The sequence below is a fragment of the Aquarana catesbeiana genome, linkage group LG01, assembly GCF_042186555.1.
Source record: "Aquarana catesbeiana isolate 2022-GZ linkage group LG01, ASM4218655v1, whole genome shotgun sequence".
Taxonomy (NCBI): Eukaryota; Metazoa; Chordata; class Amphibia; order Anura; family Ranidae; genus Aquarana; species Aquarana catesbeiana.
The window spans coordinates 47,729,794-47,755,372 of record NC_133324.1 but is presented as its reverse complement, the minus strand read 5'-3'; the positions used below and the strand labels follow the sequence as shown (position 1 = coordinate 47,755,372).

At 47.5% G+C, this 25,579-nt stretch overlaps 1 protein-coding gene across 1 annotated transcript in view; it reads right to left on the bottom strand.

Moving 5' to 3' along the window:
- Positions 1–23,337, bottom strand: part of DCAF12 (DDB1 and CUL4 associated factor 12) — a 48,487-nt gene extending 25,150 nt beyond the window's left edge. Inside the window, exons 1-6 of the mRNA XM_073618262.1 lie at positions 23,118–23,337; positions 19,544–19,798; positions 17,526–17,732; positions 6,177–6,237; positions 4,266–4,459; positions 1,138–1,203 (exon numbers count right to left, since the gene is read on the bottom strand). Of these exons, the coding sequence (XP_073474363.1) occupies positions 1,138–1,203; positions 4,266–4,459; positions 6,177–6,237; positions 17,526–17,732; positions 19,544–19,798; positions 23,118–23,174 (840 nt within the window). The 5' untranslated portion in view covers positions 23,175–23,337. The remainder of the gene's footprint in view (positions 1–1,137; positions 1,204–4,265; positions 4,460–6,176; positions 6,238–17,525; positions 17,733–19,543; positions 19,799–23,117) is intronic.
- Positions 23,338–25,579: the final 2,242 nt, after the last annotated feature.

Sequence of the window (25,579 nt, the reverse complement as noted above, 5' to 3'; positions counted from 1 at the left end):
CTAATAGCTAGGAATCACGATCTGTCATTTCCTCTAGGTCAGTTCCCTCCCCCTACAATTAGAACACACACTAGGGAACACAGTTAACCCCTTGATCACCCCCTAGTGTTAACCCCTTCCCCGCCAGTGACATTTTTACGGTAATCAGTGATTTTTATAGCACTGATCGCTGTATAAAATGCCAATGGTCCCAAAAATGTGTCAAAAGTGTCCGCCACAATGTCGCAGTCCCGATAAAAAAAAAAAAAATTTAAATCGCAGATCGCCGCCATTACTAGTAAAAAAAAAAAAAAAAAATTAAATTAAAAATGCCATAAATCTATCCCCTATTTTGTAGACGCTTTAACTTTTACGCAAACCAATCAATATACGCTTACTGCGATTTTTTTTTACCAAAAATATGTAGAATACATATCGGCCTAAACTGAGAAAATTTTTTTTTTTTTTTTTTTAAAAGCAAATAGGGATATTTATTATAGCAAAAAGTACAAAACATAGGAGGTTATTTACGAAAGGCAAATCCACTTTGCACCACAAGTGCAAACTACAAGTGCAAAGTGCACTTGAATTTGCACTTGGATGTGCAGTCGCTGTAAATCTGAGGGGTAGATCTGAAAAGAGAGGAAGCTCTGCTGATTTGATTATCCAATCATGTGCAAGCTAAAATGCTGTTTATTTTCCTTGCATGTCCCCCTCGGATCTACAGCGACTGCACTTTCAAGTGCACTTTGCACTTTCAGTGCAAAGTGGATTTGCCTTTAGTAAATAACCCCCATTGTGTTTTTTTTTAAATTGTCGCTATTTTTTTGTTTATAGCGCAAAAAATAACTGCAGAGGCGATCAAATACCTCCAAAAGAAAGCTCTATTTGTGGGGAAAAAAAGGACGAAAATTTTGTCTGGGAGCAACGTCGCATGACCGCGCAATTGTCAGTTAAAGCGACGGTGCCAAACTGCAAAAAATGGCCTGGTGATTCAGCAGCCAAATCTTCCAGGGCTGAAGTGGTTAATGCTTTAGCTTCCAAGGCACTTCTATAAGCTGGCTGACTTGTTGAAAACAATGCACTCCCTGAGCGGCTGGTCTCGCATAATTGTACAGATTTGCTGAGAATGAAAAAAAATATATAAATAAAAGTTACCTTAGCTAGTGTTTGTTCCGCTTTCCACAGGTGAAAGTAACCATCCAGGGACACGGCACCCAGTTCCTGCATATATTATACTTCATTAAGAAACACATAAAATGTAGAAACATACTGTACTTTTATAAATTAAAAAATAGTATTTCCATTTTGTTGGATATACAGTGAGTATAGGAAAGAATCACCCCCTTAAAATGATTACATTTTGCTTTGCAGCCTGAAATGAAGACAGACTTTTTGCTTTATCCAGCTGTGTTTACTTATACAACTTATAACATCCAAGTGACCAATATAAACACCAACAGGTTAGGAAAACAATAAAAAAAATAAAATAAAAAAAAAAACAGAATCACCGAGTTGTAAAAAGGATCACCCCCTTGTGTCAACATTTTGTTAAACCACCATTTTCTTTAATTCCAGCCTTTAGTCTGTTGGGATTTGTCTCTACTAACTTTGCACATCTAGACTTTGCAATATTTGTCTACTCTTTGCAGAGCTGCTCTTGTTCAGTTACATTTATGAACTGCAGTTTTCAAATCATTCCACAGATTTTCAATGGGGTTTAGGTCTGGGCTCTGACTGGGCCATGCAGGGACATTCACCTTTTTCTCCTTCAACCTTTGTGTGCTCATGTTTGCTGTGTGCTTTGGGTCATTGTCATGTTGGATGGGAAATCTTCTTCCCATTGACAACTTTCTGGCAGAGGGCAGCAGATTTTCAAGAATTTGATGGTATTTTGCCCCATCCATTTTCCTTCTAATCTGCAAAGTCTCTTCTGACCAGAACACTTTTCCATGTGGCCTCAGAATCTTCAAGGTGCATTCTGGCAAAGCTCAGTGGTGACTGCATGTGGCCTTTGAGCGCCTTTTTTTCTTGCACCCCTCCCATACAAGCCACATTTGTAGAGAATTTGTGATATTGTTGTCACATGTACACAATGACCACTCACTCATCAATTCCTGCAACTGCTTCAGGAGTTGGTGTAGGCCTCTTGGTAGCCTCTGACCAGTTTCCTGCTGGCTCTTTCATTAAGTTTGGAGCAACGTCCCAATCCAGGGAGGGTCTGTGTTGTACCAAATACCTTCCACTTCTTAAATTATAGACTTCATTGGGCTATTAGGCATTGATAAAGTCTTTGAATTTTTTGATATCCATCTCTTGACTTGCACCTCTTCACAACTTGATCCCGGAGATCCCGTGCCTTGACACCCATTCTTGATTGTTTGCTTCAGTTGCACTACCAGGGACTGAAATGCTCCAGAAAGCTCTCTTCATGCTGAGCTAATCAAAATGACCACAGCTGAATACAGTTAAAAGTAAAATGGCTTTGTGTGCCATTGAGAAGGTGATTAGCTACACCTGATTGAGTTTGAGTAATTGTTTAGGAGGGGGTGGTCCTTTTTTTTTACTCAGTGATTCTGTTTTTGAATTTTTTTTTTTCCCTGACATGCTGGTGTTAGATCTTTCACTTGGATGTTATAAGTTGCACTGAGTAACTACACCTGGATAAAAACAAAAACTGTCTCTCTTCATTTCTGCCTGCAAAGCAACAAAATACGATTTAAAAAAAAGGGGGGGGGGGCTATTCTTTTCTATACTCACTGTACATAAAAAGACTAGTTTGATTTAAATCTCATCAAGATGGAAACATCTCTCGTTAATACATGCCCTCCTATGTCTCCTATGTAGCAGTCTTTATCATCGCACTGAATAGTTCTCACATGATGAATGAAGATCTCAGCTGAAGAATTGTGTGCTCAAGCTAACTCTCAAGGGATGTGTCCATGGCGGCCTGGGCTCACATTAGGTGGGTTGAAATCCTCTGGTTGTCATGCAACCACGTAGAGTAGCGGCCTCTACTGGGGAAGAGCATTTTCTGTGGTGGGATGCACTGGAATGAAAGTGGAATATTGCAGCAAAAGCTTTTTTTTCCCCCCAGTGCAGGGAAAAAGGATAATGATTAAAACAGACCCTGTCAACTTAAAGAAGCATGGCCAATGCTATTTTGGCCCTACTTTCCTATGGATCACAGGAGTGCACTTGGGTTCTGCACTCCTGTGACTTTTTTTTAGCCCTCACCGGGCTACAGTTCTCTGTCGGCTGACATCACTCAGCCAGTCCAGGCTCTGGAAAGATCCTGACTTTACAGTTGGGATATCCACCCAGATGTCTGGACCGGAAGCTGGCTCAGCCTTTCAGCGAGCTGATGGGAGACTGAGCCAACCACCCCTCTGCACAGCCCGACGCTCCAGTGAGCGCTGGGAGGGACAGGAGCAGAGAGCCAGTGACTGACAGTCACCGGCTCTCTGCAGACTGAATACCAAGAACTGAGCGATCAGTGGTTTTTGATTGCTCAATTCTCTGTGTAGAGCCAGCAAGGGACAGCTGCAGCTAGGACTGGTACTACAGCCATCTAGGTATCATTTCTATTTTGTATTCACTTTTTACAATTATTTTAAGAGTTCCTCCATGGTACAAATATGATTATTATATAGGATTTATATAAAGCCAACAGTTCAAGCAGCGCTTTACAATCTAAAAAAAAGGGAGACAGTGCAATTACCAGGGTGGATAAAAAAAAAATATCAATGATTTAAAATCAAATCCACCCTGACAATTACAATACAATAAAATACAAGGAGGGTTATGAGGGCCCTGCTCATAACAGCTTAAAATCATTAATTTATCATTAAAATCAGAATTATTATCAGCTCGGTTTTAGAGAGATTTAGTTTAAGGAAGTGGTGTGACATCCATGCCAATATGTCAGTCTGTAATGTGAGAGAAGACAGAAGGAGTGAGGTGAGGAGTAGACAGATAGATTTGGGTGTCATCGGGGTAGAGATGGTAAAGAAAGGCTGTTACAGAATGCAACATCTGCTGGGGCTACGGACAATACATCCAATATTGAGGTATACAGTTTGAAATAATGTGAAAGGTTTTTGTTGACATGGTCTTACAACAGGATGTCTTTACCACTGAGTTTTCTTATCCATGCTGGTAAAATATCCCCTTTCTGGGAAGAACGGCTATCAAGGACAATTACATTCACCAACCAAAGAATTCATTCTGCTGATGTCTGGAATTAAGTTGACGGTAACATAGCAAAAGGGGCTGCCACAAATTACCTTGTTCTTGCTGTTGAAGGCCAGGGCGCGCACCTTACAGTTGGAGGAGTTGTTAGTTTCTTTTGGGATATCTTTCAAAGCCTTGTGGTCAATATGTGCGTAGACCGGCACCCGAGAATGGCTGTGTTGAAAGTTACATTTATTCATCACCTCGTCGTTTATCTCCCACAAAGCCATCGAACCATCCCGGGACCCTGCAAGAGGAAAAGATTTCACAGTAACAGGCTGGAGCTAGTATACATCATGGAGCATCACCTCTAGAAATCCCAGGGGAATCCTTCTGCAATGTGAACTGCACTAATAGGCTCTCTTTAGCGAAAGAACAAGCAACATCTTCATCAATCAGTTCACCACTAGTCCTAGAATATGAAACCCATTTCCAACAAAAGCTTTAAGTCAGGGGTAGGCAAACATTCATAGGTTAAGATCTACCTGGACAACATGGAGGAAATCAAAAATCCCCAAATAGGAACGAAGGAGGGGACACCCAAAAAAAAAAAAAAAACCCAGCATAGTGTCCTTTGACACCCCCAATCCCAACTTACAGTAGTGTCCTGTGCCCCCTATAGCAGTGTCCTCTGCCCCCCTTCACATCACCCCCAGTGTAGTGTCTTCTATCCCCCACCTCTACAACAGTGTCCTCCACATCACCCCCCCCCCACTCCCTGTAGTGTCCTGTGTTCCCCCCAAATGCAGTGTCCTCTGGGGCCCCCTCCCTCACATGCTTTCCCACTGTAGTGTCCCCTGCCTTCCCCAACCCCTATAACAGTGTCCTCTGTCCCCCTTCACATCACCCCATCACCTTCCCCTCTGTCCCCTTCTCACCACATTCCCCCCACTATAATGTCCTGTGCCCTCTGCCCTGCCCCCCCTTCACATCACCCTCCCTGTAGAGTCCTGTGTCCCTGCCAAACCAGTGTCATCTGTCCCTTACACACCCTCCCACTGTAGTTTCATCTGAAAATACACACATACACACAGTAGGTAGCAGTCTCCTACCTTAAACTGGTGTACACCGTGCAGCAGAGCGGAGAACTAGGAGGTGTCACAGTACTGGATGGAGGGCGGGAGTTAACTTTTCACATGAACAAGCTGGTGATTGGTTGCTAGGACCGCCCATCTTCCTAGCAACCAATCACCTGCTTAAAGTAAACAGTTCAGTAAACAGGGCAGCTCTCGCTCTCCATCCAGCACCGTGATATGTCCCGCTATCCAGTAAATTGGGGGTGGGGGGCAATGCAGGGCCGTGTTCCCGATCTGTCGGCTGCCCGTGGTCGCCTGTAGATCAGGATCGATAGCTTGCCAACCCCTGCTTTAAAAACGGAGTAAGGATAAAGAAGTAGAAACCCATACAGATTTGTATCATGGTCTGTGTCCCTAAAGCCTCGTACACACGATTGGATTTTCCGCCGGGAATCGTGTGATGACAAACTGTTGGCCTAAAATTCGACCGTTTGTACGCTCCATCGGAGAATTGTTGTCAGATTTTCCGCAGACAAATGTTGGATGGCGGGCTTATAAATTATCTGCGAACAACAGCCTGTTAGATTTTCCGATTGTGTGTACACAAGTCCGTCACAAAAAATTCCAAAGTACAAACACACCTGCTCTGAATCAATGCTCACCAAACACAACATTAGCAGAAGGTGCCCAAAGGGTGGCGCTAAAGAGCTGAAAAGCCACGTAGTATGTCACTACGTTTGTGTTTGTTGGCCGACAATTGTGTGCCGTTTGTATGCAAGACAAGTTCCTGGCACACGCCCTTCGGACAAAAGGCTGATGTTTTGTCTGCGGAAAATCCGCAAAAAAAGTGTGTACGAGGCTTTAGCGTCCTGACTGCAGGGTGTCACTAGGTAGGAAATGATGGAAGTCTGGAAGGAGGTAGTTTTAAAGGGAGAGTATGGAACTCACCTGAAACTGCCAGGGTGTCACTAATCCATGCAATAGAGAAAATCCAGTCATTGTGACCCTCCTGATGAGAAATAAAATGAAAACCATTACAAGCAACCCAAATCCATGATGACGCTGGTCAGACAGCTATATGGTCACTTGGATAACTAAGCTGTATCACAATAGTTGTATGGCTGCAGCCTCTTCATAACCAGAGAATCTCAGACATGAACTGATCACTTTACGCAATAACTGCATGGGTACCAACTCATTATCCAGCTTCAGTAAACATCTACTGAAATGAGAAATAATCTTCTTGTTTTGGGGAGATGTCATGCAATGAGGGTAAAGGGGCTTTACTGTGCTTATTGGTTCTATTTGTCCTCTCTCACCATAACCTCTATGGCTCTACTGTCATGGGTGGCAAGTAGGGATGCACCAAAATTTTGGCCACCGAAACATCTCGGCCGAAAATGGCCCTTTTGGCAAGTAGCCGAAAGAGAATTTTTGCCGATAATGGCGCCGAAAATGGGGCGGGGCCTGGGCGTGGCTCCGCCCCTGGTGCCGCTTATCAGGGGGCACTATCCTATATCATTGAAAGGGGGCACTATATTCCTATATCATTGAAAGAGGAGAGCCATCGCCGCCTGTTTGATTACAGCGCCGGGAACATCACAGCTTTCATTTCAATAGCTGTGTGTTCCCCGCTGCGCGCCGTCACATACAGCCCCTCCCCCTTGTCCGGGCAGTTTGATAGACAGATCACCTGTCCAATCCTGGGACGGGTGATCTGTCTATCAAAGTTCCCCGGACAAGGGGGGGGCTGTATGGGACGGCGCGCAGCGAGGAACACACAGCTATTGAAATGAAAGCTGTGATGTTCCCGGCGCTGTAATCAAACAGGCGGCGATGGCTCTCCTCTCCCTTCACTGGCTACACTACTGGGGACACTGGCCAGGCTACGCTGCAATGGGGACACTGGCCAGCGCTGCAATGGGGACACTGGCTGGCTGCATCTGACGGGCACTGGTGAGGCTGCATTGATCTCCTGTACCATGTCCCCGGTCTCTGACCATCTCCTGTACCATGTCCCCAGTCTCTGACCATCTCCTGTACCATGTCCCCGGTCTCTGACCATCTCCTGTACCATGTCCCCGGTCTCTGACCATCTCCTGTACCATGTCCCCGGTCTCTGACCATCTCCTGTACCATGTCCCCGGTCTCTGACCATCTCCTGTACCATGTCCCCGGTCTCTGACCATCTCCTGTACCATGTCCCCGGTCTCTGACCATCTCCTGTACCATGTCCCCGGTCTCTGACCATCTCCTGTACCATGTCCCCGGTCTCTGACCATCTCCTGTACCATGTCCCCGGTCTCTGACCATCTCCTGTACCATGTCCCCGGTCTCTGACCATCTCCTGTACCATGTCCCCGGTCTCTGACCATCTCCTGTACCATGTCCCCGGTCTCTGACCATCTCCTGTACCATGTCCCCGGTCTCTGACCATCTCCTGTACCATGTCCCCGGTCTCTGACCATCTCCTGTACCATGTCCCCGGTCTCTGACCATCTCCTGTACCATGTCCCCAGTCTCTGACCATCTCCTGTACCATGTCCCCAGTCTCTGACCATCTCCTGTACCATGTCCCCAGTCTCTGACCATCTCCTGTACCATGTCCCCAGTCTCTGACCATCTCCTGTACCATGTCCCCAGTCTCTGACCATCTCCTGTACCATGTCCCCAGTCTCTGACCATCTCCTGTACCATGTCCCCAGTCTCTGACCATCTCCTGTACCATGTCCCCAGTCTCTGACCATCTCCTGTACCATGTCCCCAGTCTCTGACCATCTCCTGTACCATGTCCCCAGTCTCTGACCATCTCCTGTACCATGTCCCCAGTCTCTGACCATCTCCTGTACCATGTCCCCAGTCTCTGACCATCTCCTGTACCATGTCCCCAGTCTCTGACCATCTCCTGTACCATGTCCCCAGTCTCTGACCATCTCCTGTACCATGTCCCCAGTCTCTGACCATCTCCTGTACCATGTCCCCAGTCTCTGACCATCTCCTGTACCATGTCCCCAGTCTCTGACCATCTCCTGTACCATGTCCCCAGTCTCTGACCATCTCCTGTACCATGTCCCCAGTCTCTGACCATCTCCTGTACCATGTCCCCAGTCTCTGACCATCTCCTGTACCATGTCCCCAGTCTCTGACCATCTCCTGTACCATGTCCCCAGTCTCTGACCATCTCCTGTACCATGTCCCCAGTCTCTGACCATCTCCTGTACCATGTCCCCAGTCTCTGACCATCTCCTGTACCATGTCCCCAGTCTCTGACCATCTCCTGTACCATGTCCCCAGTCTCTGACCATCTCCTGTACCATGTCCCCAGTCTCTGACCATCTCCTGTACCATGTCCCCAGTCTCTGACCATCTCCTGTACCATGTCCCCAGTCTCTGACCATCTCCTGTACCATGTCCCCAGTCTCTGACCATCTCCTGTACCATGTCCCCAGTCTCTGACCATCTCCTGTACCATGTCCCCAGTCTCTGACCATCTCCTGTACCATGTCCCCAGTCTCTGACCATCTCCTGTACCATGTCCCCAGTCTCTGACCATCTCCTGTACCATGTCCCCAGTCTCTGACCATCTCCTGTACCATGTCCCCAGTCTCTGACCATCTCCTGTACCATGTCCCCAGTCTCTGACCATCTCCTGTACCATGTCCCCAGTCTCTGACCATCTCCTGTACCATGTCCCCAGTCTCTGACCATCTCCTGTACCATGTCCCCAGTCTCTGACCATCTCCTGTACCATGTCCCCAGTCTCTGACCATCTCCTGTACCATGTCCCCAGTCTCTGACCATCTCCTGTACCATGTCCCCAGTCTCTGACCATCTCCTGTACCATGTCCCCAGTCTCTGACCATCTCCTGTACCATGTCCCCAGTCTCTGACCATCTCCTGTACCATGTCCCCAGTCTCTGACCATCTCCTGTACCATGTCCCCAGTCTCTGACCATCTCCTGTACCATGTCCCCAGTCTCTGACCATCTCCTGTACCATGTCCCCAGTCTCTGACCATCTCCTGTACCATGTCCCCAGTCTCTGACCATCTCCTGTACCATGTCCCCAGTCTCTGACCATCTCCTGTACCATGTCCCCAGTCTCTGACCATCTCCTGTACCATGTCCCCAGTCTCTGACCATCTCCTGTACCATGTCCCCAGTCTCTGACCATCTCCTGTACCATGTCCCCAGTCTCTGACCATCTCCTGTACCATGTCCCCAGTCTCTGACCATCTCCTGTACCATGTCCCCAGTCTCTGACCATCTCCTGTACCATGTCCCCAGTCTCTGACCATCTCCTGTACCATGTCCCCAGTCTCTGACCATCTCCTGTACCATGTCCCCAGTCTCTGACCATCTCCTGTACCATGTCCCCAGTCTCTGACCATCTCCTGTACCATGTCCCCAGTCTCTGACCATCTCCTGTACCATGTCCCCAGTCTCTGACCATCTCCTGTACCATGTCCCCAGTCTCTGACCATCTCCTGTACCATGTCCCCAGTCTCTGACCATCTCCTGTACCATGTCCCCAGTCTCTGACCATCTCCTGTACCATGTCCCCAGTCTCTGACCATCTCCTGTACCATGTCCCCAGTCTCTGACCATCTCCTGTACCATGTCCCCAGTCTCTGACCATCTCCTGTACCATGTCCCCAGTCTCTGACCATCTCCTGTACCATGTCCCCAGTCTCTGACCATCTCCTGTACCATGTCCCCAGTCTCTGACCATCTCCTGTACCATGTCCCCAGTCTCTGACCATCTCCTGTACCATGTCCCCAGTCTCTGACCATCTCCTGTACCATGTCCCCAGTCTCTGACCATCTCCTGTACCATGTCCCCAGTCTCTGACCATCTCCTGTACCATGTCCCCAGTCTCTGACCATCTCCTGTACCATGTCCCCAGTCTCTGACCATCTCCTGTACCATGTCCCCAGTCTCTGACCATCTCCTGTACCATGTCCCCAGTCTCTGACCATCTCCTGTACCATGTCCCCAGTCTCTGACCATCTCCTGTACCATGTCCCCAGTCTCTGACCATCTCCTGTACCATGTCCCCAGTCTCTGACCATCTCCTGTACCATGTCCCCAGTCTCTGACCATCTCCTGTACCATGTCCCCAGTCTCTGACCATCTCCTGTACCATGTCCCCAGTCTCTGACCATCTCCTGTACCATGTCCCCAGTCTCTGACCATCTCCTGTACCATGTCCCCAGTCTCTGACCATCTCCTGTACCATGTCCCCAGTCTCTGACCATCTCCTGTACCATGTCCCCAGTCTCTGACCATCTCCTGTACCATGTCCCCAGTCTCTGACCATCTCCTGTACCATGTCCCCAGTCTCTGACCATCTCCTGTACCATGTCCCCAGTCTCTGACCATCTCCTGTACCATGTCCCCAGTCTCTGACCATCTCCTGTACCATGTCCCCAGTCTCTGACCATCTCCTGTACCATGTCCCCAGTCTCTGACCATCTCCTGTACCATGTCCCCAGTCTCTGACCATCTCCTGTACCATGTCCCCAGTCTCTGACCATCTCCTGTACCATGTCCCCAGTCTCTGACCATCTCCTGTACCATGTCCCCAGTCTCTGACCATCTCCTGTACCATGTCCCCAGTCTCTGACCATCTCCTGTACCATGTCCCCAGTCTCTGACCATCTCCTGTACCATGTCCCCAGTCTCTGACCATCTCCTGTACCATGTCCCCAGTCTCTGACCATCTCCTGTACCATGTCCCCAGTCTCTGACCATCTCCTGTACCATGTCCCCAGTCTCTGACCATCTCCTGTACCATGTCCCCAGTCTCTGACCATCTCCTGTACCATGTCCCCAGTCTCTGACCATCTCCTGTACCATGTCCCCAGTCTCTGACCATCTCCTGTACCATGTCCCCAGTCTCTGACCATCTCCTGTACCATGTCCCCAGTCTCTGACCATCTCCTGTACCATGTCCCCAGTCTCTGACCATCTCCTGTACCATGTCCCCAGTCTCTGACCATCTCCTGTACCATGTCCCCAGTCTCTGACCATCTCCTGTACCATGTCCCCAGTCTCTGACCATCTCCTGTACCATGTCCCCAGTCTCTGACCATCTCCTGTACCATGTCCCCAGTCTCTGACCATCTCCTGTACCATGTCCCCAGTCTCTGACCATCTCCTGTACCATGTCCCCAGTCTCTGACCATCTCCTGTACCATGTCCCCAGTCTCTGACCATCTCCTGTACCATGTCCCCAGTCTCTGACCATCTCCTGTACCATGTCCCCAGTCTCTGACCATCTCCTGTACCATGTCCCCAGTCTCTGACCATCTCCTGTACCATGTCCCCAGTCTCTGACCATCTCCTGTACCATGTCCCCAGTCTCTGACCATCTCCTGTATAAAAATATTTTTAAAAACAGTCACTTTCGGTATCGGTTTTCGGGATCAAGGAAGATTTATTTTCGGTATCGGTTTCGGCACCAAAAAAACAATTCAGTGCATCCCTAGTGCCAAGCCTTACTCCATAGAAACCAGTTTCTATATACTCCACTGATAGTAAAATGGTCTGAAACAGCTGTATGCAGTTTGAAATAAATGACTGTATAATATTAGGCTATATGAGCACTATACAAAAAAAAAAAAAAAAAAACGAAACAAATAATTTCAGAACTTTTTCCGCCTTTAATGTGACCTATAAACTCAATTGAACAACAAACTGAAATCTTTTAGGTGGAGAGAAGTAAAAATAAAAAACTAAAATAATATGGTTGCATAAGTGTGCACACCCTTACACTAATACTTTGTTGAAGAACCTTTTGATTTTATTACAGCACTCAGTCTTTTTGGGTATGAGTCTATCAGCATGGCACATCTTGACTTATATTTGGCCACTCTTCTTTGCAAGAACACTCCGAATCCATCAGATTGCGAGGACATCTCCTGTGCACAGCCCTCTTCAGATCACCCCACAGATTTTCAATCAGATTCAGGTCTGGGCTCTGGCTGGGCCATTCCAAAACTTTAATCTTCTTCTGGTGAAGCCATTCCTTTGTTGATTTGGATTTATGCTTTGAGTCGTTGTCATGCTGAAAGATGAAGTTCCTCTTCATGTTCAGCTTTCAAGCAGAAGCCTGACAGTTTTGTGCCAATATTGACTGGTATTTGGAACGGTTTATAATTCCCTCTACCTTGACTAAGGCCCCTGTTCCAGCTGAAGAAAAACAGCCCCAAAGCATGATGCTGCCACCACCATGCTTCACAGTGGGTATGGTGTTCTTTTGTTGATGGGCAGTGTTTTTGCACTAAACACATCATTTGGAATTATGGCCAAAAAGTTCAACCTTGGTTTTCATCAGACCATAACACATTTTCCCACATGCTTTTGGGAGACTTCAGATGTGTTTTTGCAAAATTCAGCTGGGCTTGGATGTTTTTCTTGGTAAGAAAAGGCTTCCATCTTGTCACACTACCCCATAGCCCAGACATATGAAGACTACAGGAGATTATTGTCACATGTACCACACAGCCAGTACTTGCCAGATATTCCTGCAGCTCCGTTAATGTTGCTGTAGGCCTCTTGGCAGCCTCCCTGACCAGTTTTCTTCTCGTCTTTTCATTAATTTTGGAGGGACGTCCAGTTCTTGGTAAGGTCACTGTTGTGCCATTTTTTCTCCACTTCATGATGACTGTCTTCACTGTGTTCCATGGTATATCTAATGCCTTGGAAATTCTTTTGTACCTTCTCCTGACTGATACCTTTTAATAATGAGATCCCTCTGATGCTTTGGAAGCTCTCTGCTGACCATGGCTTTTGCTGTAGGATGCGACTAAGATGTCAGGAAAGACCTACTAGAACAGCTGAACTTTATTTGGGGTTCATCAGAGGCACTTTACATGATGGAAGGTGTGTACCGACTCCCATTTAACATGAGTTTGAATGCAATTGCTTAATTCTTATGCAACTATATCATTTTATAGTTTATGTTTACTTTCCCCCTCTAAAAGATTTCAATTTGTTTTTCAATTGAGTTGTACAGTTTTTAGGTCACATTAAAAAAGGGTAGAAAAAGTTCTAAAATGATTTATCTTTGTCTCATTTTTTTACATCATAGAAACCTGACATTTTAACAGGGGTGTGTAGACTTTATTTCCACTGTATATCTGGGTGATGGGATGTAATGGAATGATATGCATGGTTCTGCCCACTGTCCTAAAATGAGGAATAATCCTATGTTTGGAATGAGACATCGGATTTGGTTGTAGGCCTTTTTTTTAGTCCCTTCTCATCATAACCCATATGGGTACCGTATATACTAGTATAAGCCGTGTTTTTCAGCACATTTTTTTGTACTGAAAGTGCCCCCCTCGGTTTATACTCGTCAAACACTTCTCTGCAGCAAAAAATTTCATTTTCCGAACCAACTTTGGGGCCCCGTATTTCGGGGCCGCTTGGTGCTAGGAACCCCAAATTTGGTGTGCAAACCCAGTGAAACTAGTACAACATATCCAAGCTGGGGTTCCTAGCACCAAGTGGCCCCAAGATACGGGGCCCCAAAATCGCTTTGGAAAATGACATTCTCTGCTGTAGAAAAGTGCTTGACATTTTCTGAACCGATATTTGGGACCCTGTATCTCGGGGTCACTTGGTGCTAGCATATATTGTGGAGCTAGTTCCACAGAGTTTGCGCACCAAATTTGGGGTGCCTAGCACTAAGTGGCCCCGAGATACAGGGCCCCAAAGTCGGTCAACTGTGTCCATCTGCAGCAATGTCATTTCGGGACCCTTTGGGTCCAGAGACCCCAAATTTGGCTGCAGCTAGGGGGCATCTAGGAACCTATAACTACCGAATTTGAAGTTTGGGGGACCTATGGCTGCAAATGGGCACAGTGAGGCATGCAAATGGGCATTGTTGACCCTCTTTTCCACTTACAGTAGCTGCGCATTTCTCACCCTAGGTTTATACTCGAGTGATTAAGTTTTCCCAGTTTTTTGTGGTAAAATTAGGTGCCTTGGCTTATATTCGGGTCGACTTATACTCGAGTATATACGGTATATGGTCTTTAAGGGCGAATTCACACTGCAACGAAGAGGAGCTGGTATGATTCGCCGCTCTGTGTTAACGGCTGCGGTAGAGGGCAGAGTGGTGTGAGAGATTTAGCGATTGCCCCTTTTCTTTTTCAATAAACTTTAGTTTAAGTGTACAAAACTTATACTTCAGTCACTGCAATATAGGGCAGCGTGATGTGCCGCCTTACATTGTAGTGCGTTTAGGCATTGAGTGCTGCGCTAAAATGCAGCATGCCTGCATTTTACCTTTGCAGTGTGAATGGGACACACATCAAACGGTTTCCTGTGGTGACAGACGTTTTACCATGCGGTAAATTAACCCTTAACATCTTGCCTACTGAGAACTTTCACCCGCTTCCTGCCCAGGCCAATTTTCAGCTTTCAGCGCTGTCACACTTTGAATGAGAATTGCGCGGTCATACAACACTGTACCCAAATTACATTTTTATCTTTTTTTCACACAGAGTTTTCCTTTGGTGGTATTAAATCACCACTATTTTTTGCTAAACAAAAAAAGACCGAAATCTGTGAAAACAAAAACATTTTTCATAGTTTGTTAAAAATTTTTGCAAATGGGTAACTTCTCCTTCATTGATGTGCGCCGATGAGGCTTCATTGGTGGGCACTGATAGGTGGCACTGCAGGGCAAAATGTTGGGACCAACGTGCCTTTTACAGAAGCTGGTTATCGGCTTTATTCTTTTCTCCTCACTATCAGCGTGATGGGGAAAAAAGTCAATAACTGGCTTTGGTTTACATTTTGTGATCAGCTGTTGGCTGACAGCTGATCACGTGCGAAAGGGCCGCTGTGATTGGCCCTCTAACCCGATCTGTGATCACCTGAGTCGAAAGGAATCAGTGATCACAGAGCGCACCTCCTGTGGCAGTGCGAGCACGGGAGGACATCCATGGTTGTCCTCCCAGCATTTTAGGCAGCGCTGTAGCTAAAGGACTGGTGAGATGCCATTTTATACCTTAGGGTACAATCTGATCCCTTTAAAAAAATGCAAGGATTTTCCATGCTTTAAATATAGTGATGGGAGTACTTTTGCTGCCTCTTAAATCTATAAGTATTCCCATTGCAGAGCAATCTGCTGTGCAATTCGGTGGAACCTTCTAAACTTCTGGGTGAGTCAAAGGCTCCTTTTAGGTTTTGAGGAGCGTGCCTGAGCTCTCCACGAAGGAGCAAAAAGTAATCCAGAGACTCATTACACACAGAGTTTGCAAAGCCAGACCAAATCACATTTTTCAAACTCTACACTGAGGTCTGAGTTCCGGTGTATTGGTGGAAGTAGTGGCAGCGTCTCTTTATGTTCGACACAAAATAGACTGTCCCCAAATATTTACCAATGCTTAGGCATCTCCATAGTTCAAGAAATTGGGTATTCCACTACAGGATACTGGGTGCCGGTTTGTCTATTCTCCACTAAGGCTTGGCACACACCTATGCGTTTTTTGGTACTTTTGGCAGAAACGCACTACAGTCCATTTAACATGGTTTCCCACGGGACACGTTCACATCTATGCTTTTTTTTTCCAGCCACTGCATTTTTGAAAGGGTCAGGGACTTTAAATGCAAAATGGTGCTTTTTTTTGCTTTATAGACATCAAAGGAGAAGCTGCAAAAAAGCAGGTAGTGCATTTTTGCCGCGATTTGAAAAAACAAAACAAAACAAAAAAAAAACAAAAAAACGCAAGAGTCACTGTAGAACGCACCAATCGCAAACTGCATAGATGTGAACTGAGCCTAATAGGCAATGGCAATGTTGGGCTGTTGTGAAGAACATTTCAGCTTACAAAGCCACTTTTTTTCTTTACACTTTTGGACTGCAAAGTTTGCAATCAGTCTGAAGGCGATGTATGCCAAGACATTAGCGCAGATAATCAGCCTGCATTAAGAACTAATCCTGCTAAAGAAGTGGTGTCAGGTTGACAATACAGTCAACTTATTTCACCTGATATATATTGCCCAAAGCTTACAGGGAAATTATAAAACACCTGACAGAAAGAACAGCTTTCTAGCAGGCTTACAAATTACACATTTTAAAAGTTTAAAATCATTTAACATTTAAAATCAGAGGAAAAAAACTTGTGGACTGTGTCAGTAGTTTTTTTTTTTTACAATTATTTTTTTTTTGCAATGCTTTTATTTTCTGGGGGGGGGGGGGGGGGGGTGTCAGCGTGTTTATTTTATTTTTGATTATTTTTACAATTTAGCCTTTTCAAACATTTTTTTTTAGCCCTGCTTGGGGGGGGGGGGGGGGGCTTTGGTGAGATATGAAAATGTGAAGATGAACAGGAGACAGCGGCTCCTCCATTCATAAACTGAAGCATCGTAAATAAAGTTTACGATGCTCAGTGACAGTTATGAATGAACATTGCATTCGGAAAAGGAAGGAGGTGGCAAATTACATATTTACCAGCTCCTTCCTCCACTCTCCATCCTGACAGATCGAGGACAGAGGAGTACAGAGGGGGACTGGAGGAGGATATGGGGGACAGTCAGGGGTGATCGTTGTGGCGCTGGGGAGGAGTTACAATCACTGATCTCTCTGTTTATTTCAATAAAGCAGCTGACAGCCGCTTCTCCTCCTCTCCCTCCCATGGCTGTCAGCTGTTATTGAAATGTATACAGGGAGATCGGTGATTCTAACTCCTCCCCAGCTCCGCACCGATTACCCCTGACTGTCCAGGTATCGGATTAAGCATCGGAGCATTTGTCCGAGTACAAGTAAAAAAAAAAAAAAAATCAGGTAATTTATGGCGTTTTTGTGCCCCCTAAAATTAACTTGAATGTGTTTTTTACTGTAATTTTGTGGTAATATTGTGTGGCAAAAAAAAAAATATATATATATATTTATTGAACTACCACTATTTTATTCTCTAAGGTGTCTGCATTCAGAAAATATGTAATGTTTTATGTCATCTTCAAGCCTTAAATGATTTTTTAAATGTGTGCAAGAAACTGCTCTGGCAGTGAACGGGTTGAAGGATAAGCACACCTTCGGGAACATGCAACATGTTCTACCCGTAAGCTTTGTTAAAAAAAAAAAAAAAAAATTGCTCCCAACTTTTTTTTTTTAGCTGGCTCCTAGATTCAAAGCACATTTGTCAAGCCCTGAGCCAAGAGGATTTCAGAAGGTACAGTGCCCACGATTACCACACCAGAGAAGATCTTCACCTAAAAACCTCAAACTATACAAGACAAAGACCTGCATGTACAAATAAACAAAGTAATGCAGCTCACATCTCCCACACAGACAGGATCCAGGGTAGGAAGCCGGTAGACGGCCAGGCTGTTGGGGTTATCACCTCCGGTAGCCAGTAGAGTTCGGGAAGGATTGAGCTCGATGGCATGGATGCCGCAGCTCTGTAGTGCCGTATTGGCCGGTTCACGATCCTTTAATATGGGAATCTTCGTAATCTGCCCAGTATAGACGTCCACCACAAACAACTGTGAGAGAAAGAAAGAGAGCATTGTTAATGGAGCCAACAAGATAACAGGCCTACTGCCAAAAAAATCTAGCGCCGACTCTCAACCTTTTTACCCCTGCTAAGATTAAGATCCATTTGGGGCTGGCTGGGTCTCATTGGGAAAAACCCCTACCATTGGTGGTGGTCAGTGGGAAAAACGCCCTCACCTCCTCCACCCCCAAACAGTGGTAGTCAGAATGCCACTGGCTTTATAATGCGCTGCAATCAGATGCTGAAACTGGGTACTTAGGTACTTGAAGTTTCTAAATAACCATCATTTAACCCAGTAGAGTACTTTTTACCTACACCGCTATTTTTGAGCCCTGATAAATTGGGGGTAGTCCAGACAGTGTCCCATTGGGGAGATTACCCTCCATGTGATTTCCCTGCGGCAGTGTTTTTGAAAAAGTACATGCCCCCTTTTTTTTTTTTTTAGAAACGCAGACAGAGCAGCCCATAGAAATGAACCTAGGGGTGTGAACCTAGGGTTACAGCGGAACTGAAGGCACTTTACTTACCTCCTCTCTAATGGATTGATTCCATCACCAGAGCCTTCTCCCCGGGTGGCATTCTTCAGGCATATCGATTGGCCAGCACAGGATGACAGAACTCCTGTGCATGCACATGAGCGAGTCGTGCCAGCACACAGGAACCATGCCAGCAATGTAAGCCAAGGGCCCCAGATTTGGACCATATGTAGCCAAGAGTCCCCTCTACAAGTCGTCAAAGTTTGGGGTCCAGGAGACCTATGGCCGTGGAGCAACCGTGTCCCAAGCTGACCCAGTTTTCCCATAGATCCCAATGTTAAATGGGTGTCTAGGGGGCGCCATCTTTGGGGAGTCGGTATCGGACGGCTGTAGGTCCCCTGGGTGCCAGATTTGGACCATAAGTGGACAAGAGTCCCCTCTACAATTGGTCAAAAAAGTCTGAAAAAGCTATCTCAGTCCAGGAGAGGAGCCTGTACAGCTGTGCAAGACTGAAAAAGCTAGTGTTTAGCTTAAAAAATAAATTAACTTTAATATTAACATTGCAACCGCAATCAGCAGATCGTGGATTCAATGCCTGGATCCTGCAGACTCTGTACACCATCTGCCTGTACCTCTGATACAGGCAGGCCGGGTTCACATATGTGTGGCTGCGGTTTGCAGTCTGGAGTCCAGAGCGTTCCTGTTCCTTGGTTCAGTTGCAAATTTTTGCCTGAATTCGCACCTGAACCAGACCCAAAAACACACAGGACCCTTTTTGAAACAGCACCACAGTGACGCCCCCCCCCCCCCGACATGTGTGAACCAGCTCCATTGAGAGCTGGTCATGCTCACAAGTCATGCGGATTGGATGCGGTTTAAAACGCATCCAATTCGCATATATCTGAACCCAGCCTGACTGAATGGCAGGAAGAATCAATGAACTATGAGGGTGCACACTAGCACCCTCGCAGTCCATTGAGAACAAGCCATCAGCCACAATGGATGATGGTACTAGTCTATTCATTCACAGGAAACTGAATGAACAACAAGGCCGTGTTGGCATAGCCGCACAGGGCCGCGCTGTTTTCAAATTCAAACAGCCGATGCAGGGAGAGGATCCCCTGCCTGTCAGAGAAGGGAGCACGGGAGGTGGGTGAGTAGGAGCATGTTACATGTTACCCCCTTAAATATTCTTTAAAATGATTTATGCTATAAAATAGGGTAAAAGGAGACTACATAATAAATTGCTATCTCGTGTTTCACTTGAGTGTACAGCCAGTAGAACTCTCTATTATATACAACATTCGACCAGAAATAAACTTACCGTATTGCATTTGGTTCCACAAACAACCTGCCGATGGTTTAGCCATTGCGAAGCAAACACCTTGTTGAGTGTGCCAAGATTAAACTCGCTCTCCTTGAGAATCCCGGGGAGCGTCTGAGCAGCGCAGCTACGCAACAGGTGGTGGTAGCTGCTGTCACCCGGAGCTTTCAGTTCCCTCGTTTTCAGGTAATACACCACGGACTTCTTCTGTAGAGGAAGCCTCCTCCGCTTCTGAGGGGCATGGTCCCAGTCAGCCTGGAAGAGGAACACAAATTTTGAGTGAACACATACAAATTGGAATTTTTCATTAAATAGAAAAATAAGACAGTGTCAAGATAAAATTGTGTGCACTTGTGAAAAGGTGATGAGCTACGATGCCCAAAATGACAAACAAGTGATGAATAAACAACATTCACTGCGGCACAAGTTTACAGGTCCATGTGGAGAAGATTTCCAGAATAGACAGTGTGGCACTGATAAAAGCACTTCCTGCAGTGCGCCCGCAGCCTCTGGCCACCTACGGCAGCCTCTGGCCGCAGCCTCTGGCCACCTACAGCAGCCTCTGGCCGCAGCCTCTGGCCACCTACGGCAGCCTCTGGCCACCTACGGCAGCCTCTGGCCGCAGCCTCTGGCCACCTCCCGTGGAATGCTTGTAGTCTCTATAGAAATAGAAAGCATTTTTATTGCTCATTAAGAATATATAAATAGTTGGGTGGCTATACATGGCCACAGATCTACTTTGAAAAAAAAAAAAAAATATCAGAGCTTAATTTAACAGACACTAATTCCATGTTACGGTAAAGACAGATATGGTTCCAACAAAATGCTAGCTGTAGCATTCTGTACTAAGTTCCAGTCTCTTGTTCACATTTATTGTAATCATTGATATACAGTACATTGACTTCAATAAGCCAAATTGAAAAACGTATGTATATTGCCCTGCATACAGGCACACTCAGTAGATGGACATTGATCTGCAAATCACTTCACACGCTTTCCAGATCAGAGGAAAGACCAGCCAATGAGAAGCCAAAGCTCTGACATCACAATGTGTTCATGGACTCTCCCCCTCCCCCACATACTGATCCAGACTAAGACAATGATCACAGCTGAAGTCCCATCTTTTACACCATCACTGAGCTAATATGAGAAATGCATTCTGCTTACAGACAAATTCACAGACACCCACAGGGGCAGCCTTCCCGTCCCTAACAACCTCAGACACCATCGACCCATCCCCTAATAACCTTAGGCACCCTTACCCCAACAATCACTGACAGAACAGTCCCGTCCCATAACAACTGTAGGTGCTGCGATACCAACAGACACAATGGTAGCATCACCCAGCAACCGCAGGAGTTGTTGTCCCAAACAAATCAGACACCATGGCTCCATCCCCAACAGCAGACATAGTCCCCATATCCCAAACAATTAGAAACGCCATGACCCCTTCTTCTAACAACCCAAGGTGCCATCCCATTCCCCCAACACACACAGGCGCCGATACCTCGCCCCTCAACAATGGCGGATGTCGTCCCCAACAACGCGAAGGGCACCGCCGTCCCCTCCCCAACAACGCGAAGGGCTCCGCCGTCCCCTCCCCAACAACGCGAAGGGCTCCGCCGTCCCCTCCCCAACAACGCGAAGGGCTCCGCCGTCCCCACCCAACAACGCGAAGGGCTCCGATGTCCCCTCCCCAACAACGCGAAGGGCTCCGATGTCCCCTCCCCAACAACGCGAAGGGCTCCGATGTCCCCTCCCCCCAACAACCGCAGGCGCCGATCCCTCAACAATCGTGGATGTCATCCCCAACAACTGCAAGGCGCTGTCATCCCATTCCCAACAATCACAGATGCTGCTATCCCATTACCAACAATCGCTGACTCCATCCTTTTGGCCCTAACAATACCAGACGCCGTCACCTCCTCCCCAAGACCAGACGCCGTCACCTTCTCCCCAACAATATCAGACGTCGCCATCTCATTTCCAACAATTGCAGACGCCATCCCCAAGAATCGCAGAGGATGTTCCCTCCGTCGCCAACATTTCCAGGTGCTGCTATCCTTCCTGTTCCCAATCATCGCAGGAGGCACCGCTATCCCATTCCAACCAGAGACCAGAACCCCTCACCCCCAACAACCGCAGATGCTGTTATCCCATGACCAACAATCAAAAACGCAATCACTTCGTCCCCAATAAAGGCAGACACCATCCCCTCCCTCACAACAAATCGCATACATGGTTATCACATCCTCAACAATCGCAGACTCCATCCCTTCATCCCCAACATTTGCAGATGCTGCTATCCCATCCCCAACAATCAATAATTGCAACTGGAGATGGGGGGATGACAACAATCGAAGACGCTTTTATCCCATTCCCAACAACTCGTAAATGCTATCCCCAACAATTACAGACGCCGTTAACCCACTCCCAACAAATCGCAAACTCCACCCCTTCATCCCCAACAACCGCAGGCGCCGCTGTCCCCTCCCCAACAAAATCACAGGCGCCGCAGTCCCCTCCCCAACAACAGCCGCTGTCCCCTCCCCAACAACATCACAGGCGCCGCTGTCCCCTCCCCAACAACATCACAGGCGCCGCTGTCCCCTTCCCAACAACATCACAGGCGCCGCTGTCCCCTTCCCAACAACCGCCGATGTCCCCTTCCCAACAACCGCCGATGTCCGTGTCCCCCCCCCCCCCAACAACTGCCATAGTCCCCTCCCCAACAACCGCAGGCGCCGCTGTCCCCTCCCCAACAACCGCAGGCGCCGCTGTCCCCTCCCCAACAACCGCCGCTGTCCCCTCCCCAACAACCGCCGCTGTCCTCCCCTCCCCAACCACAGGCGCCGCAGTCCCCTCCCCAACAAATCACAGGCGCCGCAGTCCCCTCCCCAACAAATCACAGGCGCCGCAGTCCCCTCCCCAACAAATCACAGGCGCCGCAGTCCCCTCCCCAACAAATCACAGGCGCCGCAGTCCCCTCCCCAACAAATCACAGGCGCCGCAGTCCCCTCCCCAACAAATCACAGGCGCCGCAGTCCCCTCCCCAACAAATCACAGGCGCCGCAGTCCCCTCCCCAACAAATCACAAGCGCCGCAGTCCCCTCCCCAACAAATCACAGGCGCCGCAGTCCCCTCCCCAACAACCGCCACTGTCCCCTCCCCAACAAATCACAGGTGCCGCTGTCCCCTCCCCAACAACCGCAGGCGCCGCTGTCCCCTCCCCAACAACCGCAGGCGCCGCTGTCCCCTCCCCAACAACCGCAGGCGCCGCTGTCCCACCCCCAACAAATCGCAGGCGCCGCTGTCCCACCCCCAACAAATCGCAGGCGCCGCTTTCCCCTCCCCAACAACCACAGGCGCCGCTATCCCCTCCCCTACAAACCGCAGACATCCAACATTTGCAGATGTCATCTCCTTATTCCAGAACGATCAAAGACCTCCCCATCACCAATTATCTGCCTACCTCTCACACACTGAGGACACAACCCCACATCCGTCACCCCTGACAACACACACACACACAAGGCCCCAGCCGCCTTCACAGGCCCGCCCCGCCGTATGTCACCTGATCTCCGGTTCCCGGGGCCGCTTTCCTCTTCCTGCTAACTGCTCTCCGGGTCATGCTCTCGCCCGTTCTGCCCCCGCATGGAGAGAGCCCGGGCGGACGGATAACGATCTCTCATATAACGGAACGAGAAGACGCACACCGCGTCCACCGCCGTGACCTCTCACCTTTGCGTACGCCTACGCGTCATCACGCTGATGGCAACGTCGGCCCTACCCACATCTTCTGACAGCCATGTGACGGTGCCAGAAGAGAGGGGCGGGTTATCGCCCGGCAATCAATGATAGAAGTCCTGGGGCGTGGCCTGCTGTCACAGTACACTAACTAATAGGCGGGACGAGGGGTGTGGCCTCCTGTCATAATACATTCGCTTATAGCAGCCGGTGGGTGTGGCTTCCTGTCACCTAATAACCAGTAATAGACGACCGAGGGCGTGGTCCCCTGTCTCTAGGAGGAGTGGCCTGCTGTCACCTAGTAACCTCTGATAGACAGTAGTGGTATAAGAGAGGGTGATGAGGACACATTAGTGCTATTTGGCATAGGTCACGTGACCTTTATTTGTAGCCCTCAAGGTTGAATATTATACATTTGTGAGAATAATAAAGATGACAGTGACCCTGCTACATGTCCTCCATCTCCAGGAACATCCCAGGACCCACATATTCACATACAGTGACTGTTCCTGAACAAAGCCTGACTCCACTCACAACTTAAAGACCAAGCCTATTTCTGACAAGTTAAAAACAGTTTTTTTTGCTAGAAAATTACATAGAACCCCAAAACTTTATATATTTTTTTCTAACACCCTAGAGAATAAAATGGCGGGCGTTGCGATACTTTCTGTCACACCGTATTTGCGCAGCGGTCTTACAAGAGCACCTTTTTTGGAAAAAATATACTTTTTTGAATTAAAAAATAAGACAACAGTAGAGTTAGCCCAATTTTTTTTTTATTGTGAAAGATAATGTTACGTCGAGTAAAATGATACCCAACATGTCACGCTTCAAAACTGCGCCCGCTCGTGGAATGGCGACAAACTTTTACCCTTAAAGCGGGATTCCGGCCAGCGAATATTTTTTTTTTGAAGTCAGCAGCTACAAACACTGTAGCTGCTGACTTTAAATAAGTACACTTACCTGTCCTGGGTTCCCGCGATGTCGGCCACCCGAGGCCGACCCATCCTTCGGCTCTCGGGTCCCAGCACCGCCACCCTAACTAAGGGAAACAGGCAGTGGAGCCTTGCGGCTTCACTGCCAGTTTCCTACTGCGCATGCGTGCCGCTCACGGGGCCGCTCACCGAGGAACAGGACACGCCGTGGAATAGGAAGAGGCAGACTAGGAAGACTGCCTAGCAACAAGGGTTCAGGTAAGTTTAAAAAACATTTTTTTTTCAAATGTTTTTTTTTTTTTAATTTTTTTAGGATTTTTGGTGCAATTTTTTTTTTCAGGGTGGCCCTCCACTTTAAAAAATCTCCATAGACGACGTTTAAAAAATTCTACAGGTTGCATGTTTTGAGTTACAGAGGGGGTCTAGGGCTAGAATTATTGCTCTCGCTCTACTGATCACGGCGATACCTCACATGGGTGGTTTGAACACTGTTTTCATATGCGGGCGCTACTCACATATGCGTTCGCTTCTGCACGCAAGCTCAGTGGGACGGGGAGCATTAAAAAAAATATTTTTTTCTTATTTATTTTACCTTTTGCTTTTTATTTTTACACTGTTCTTTAAAAAAAAAAAAAAAATGTGTCACTTTTATTCCTATTGTAAGGAATGTAAACATCCCTTGTAAGGGCTCTTTCACACGGGGGATCCGTATGTCCGTTTTTCATCCTTCCGTTTTCGGATGAAAAACGGACATACATGTATCCCTATGGAGCGTCGGATGTCAGCGGTGACATGTCCGCTGACATCCGACGCCGCTCCGATCCGAAAAGTGTAACGGAGGAAAAACCTACTTTTCCATCCGTTTTCGGATCGGATCGGGTGACGACGGACACTACGGTCCGTCATCATCCGATCCCCCATAGGGGAGAGCAGCGCTCTGACAGGTCCGTAGCTGCACAGCGTGCAGCGATGGACCTGTCATCTTTCTGCTCAGCGGGGATCGGCGGAGCGATCCCCGCTGAGCCAGCGGGTGTTCACGGGGCGGATCATCACTGATCCGCCCCGTGTGAAAGAGCCCTAATAGAAAAAAAAAAGCATGACAGGACCTCTTAAATATGAGATCTGGGATCAAAAAGAACTCAGATCTCATATTTACACTCAAAGTACCGCCTTAAAACTGTGGCGGGCGGTCCATAAGTGGATAATATTATGTTTAGGGTGGAGTGGTGAAGTGTTAGAACCCCTGTAGGGATTTCATTTCTGTCAATGATTTGCCTGCTCTCATGGAGGCAATGAGGGAGGGGGCGGCACAGAGGCCAAAGTGTCCATACCGGGGCACTCCTTCCTCAGTGTA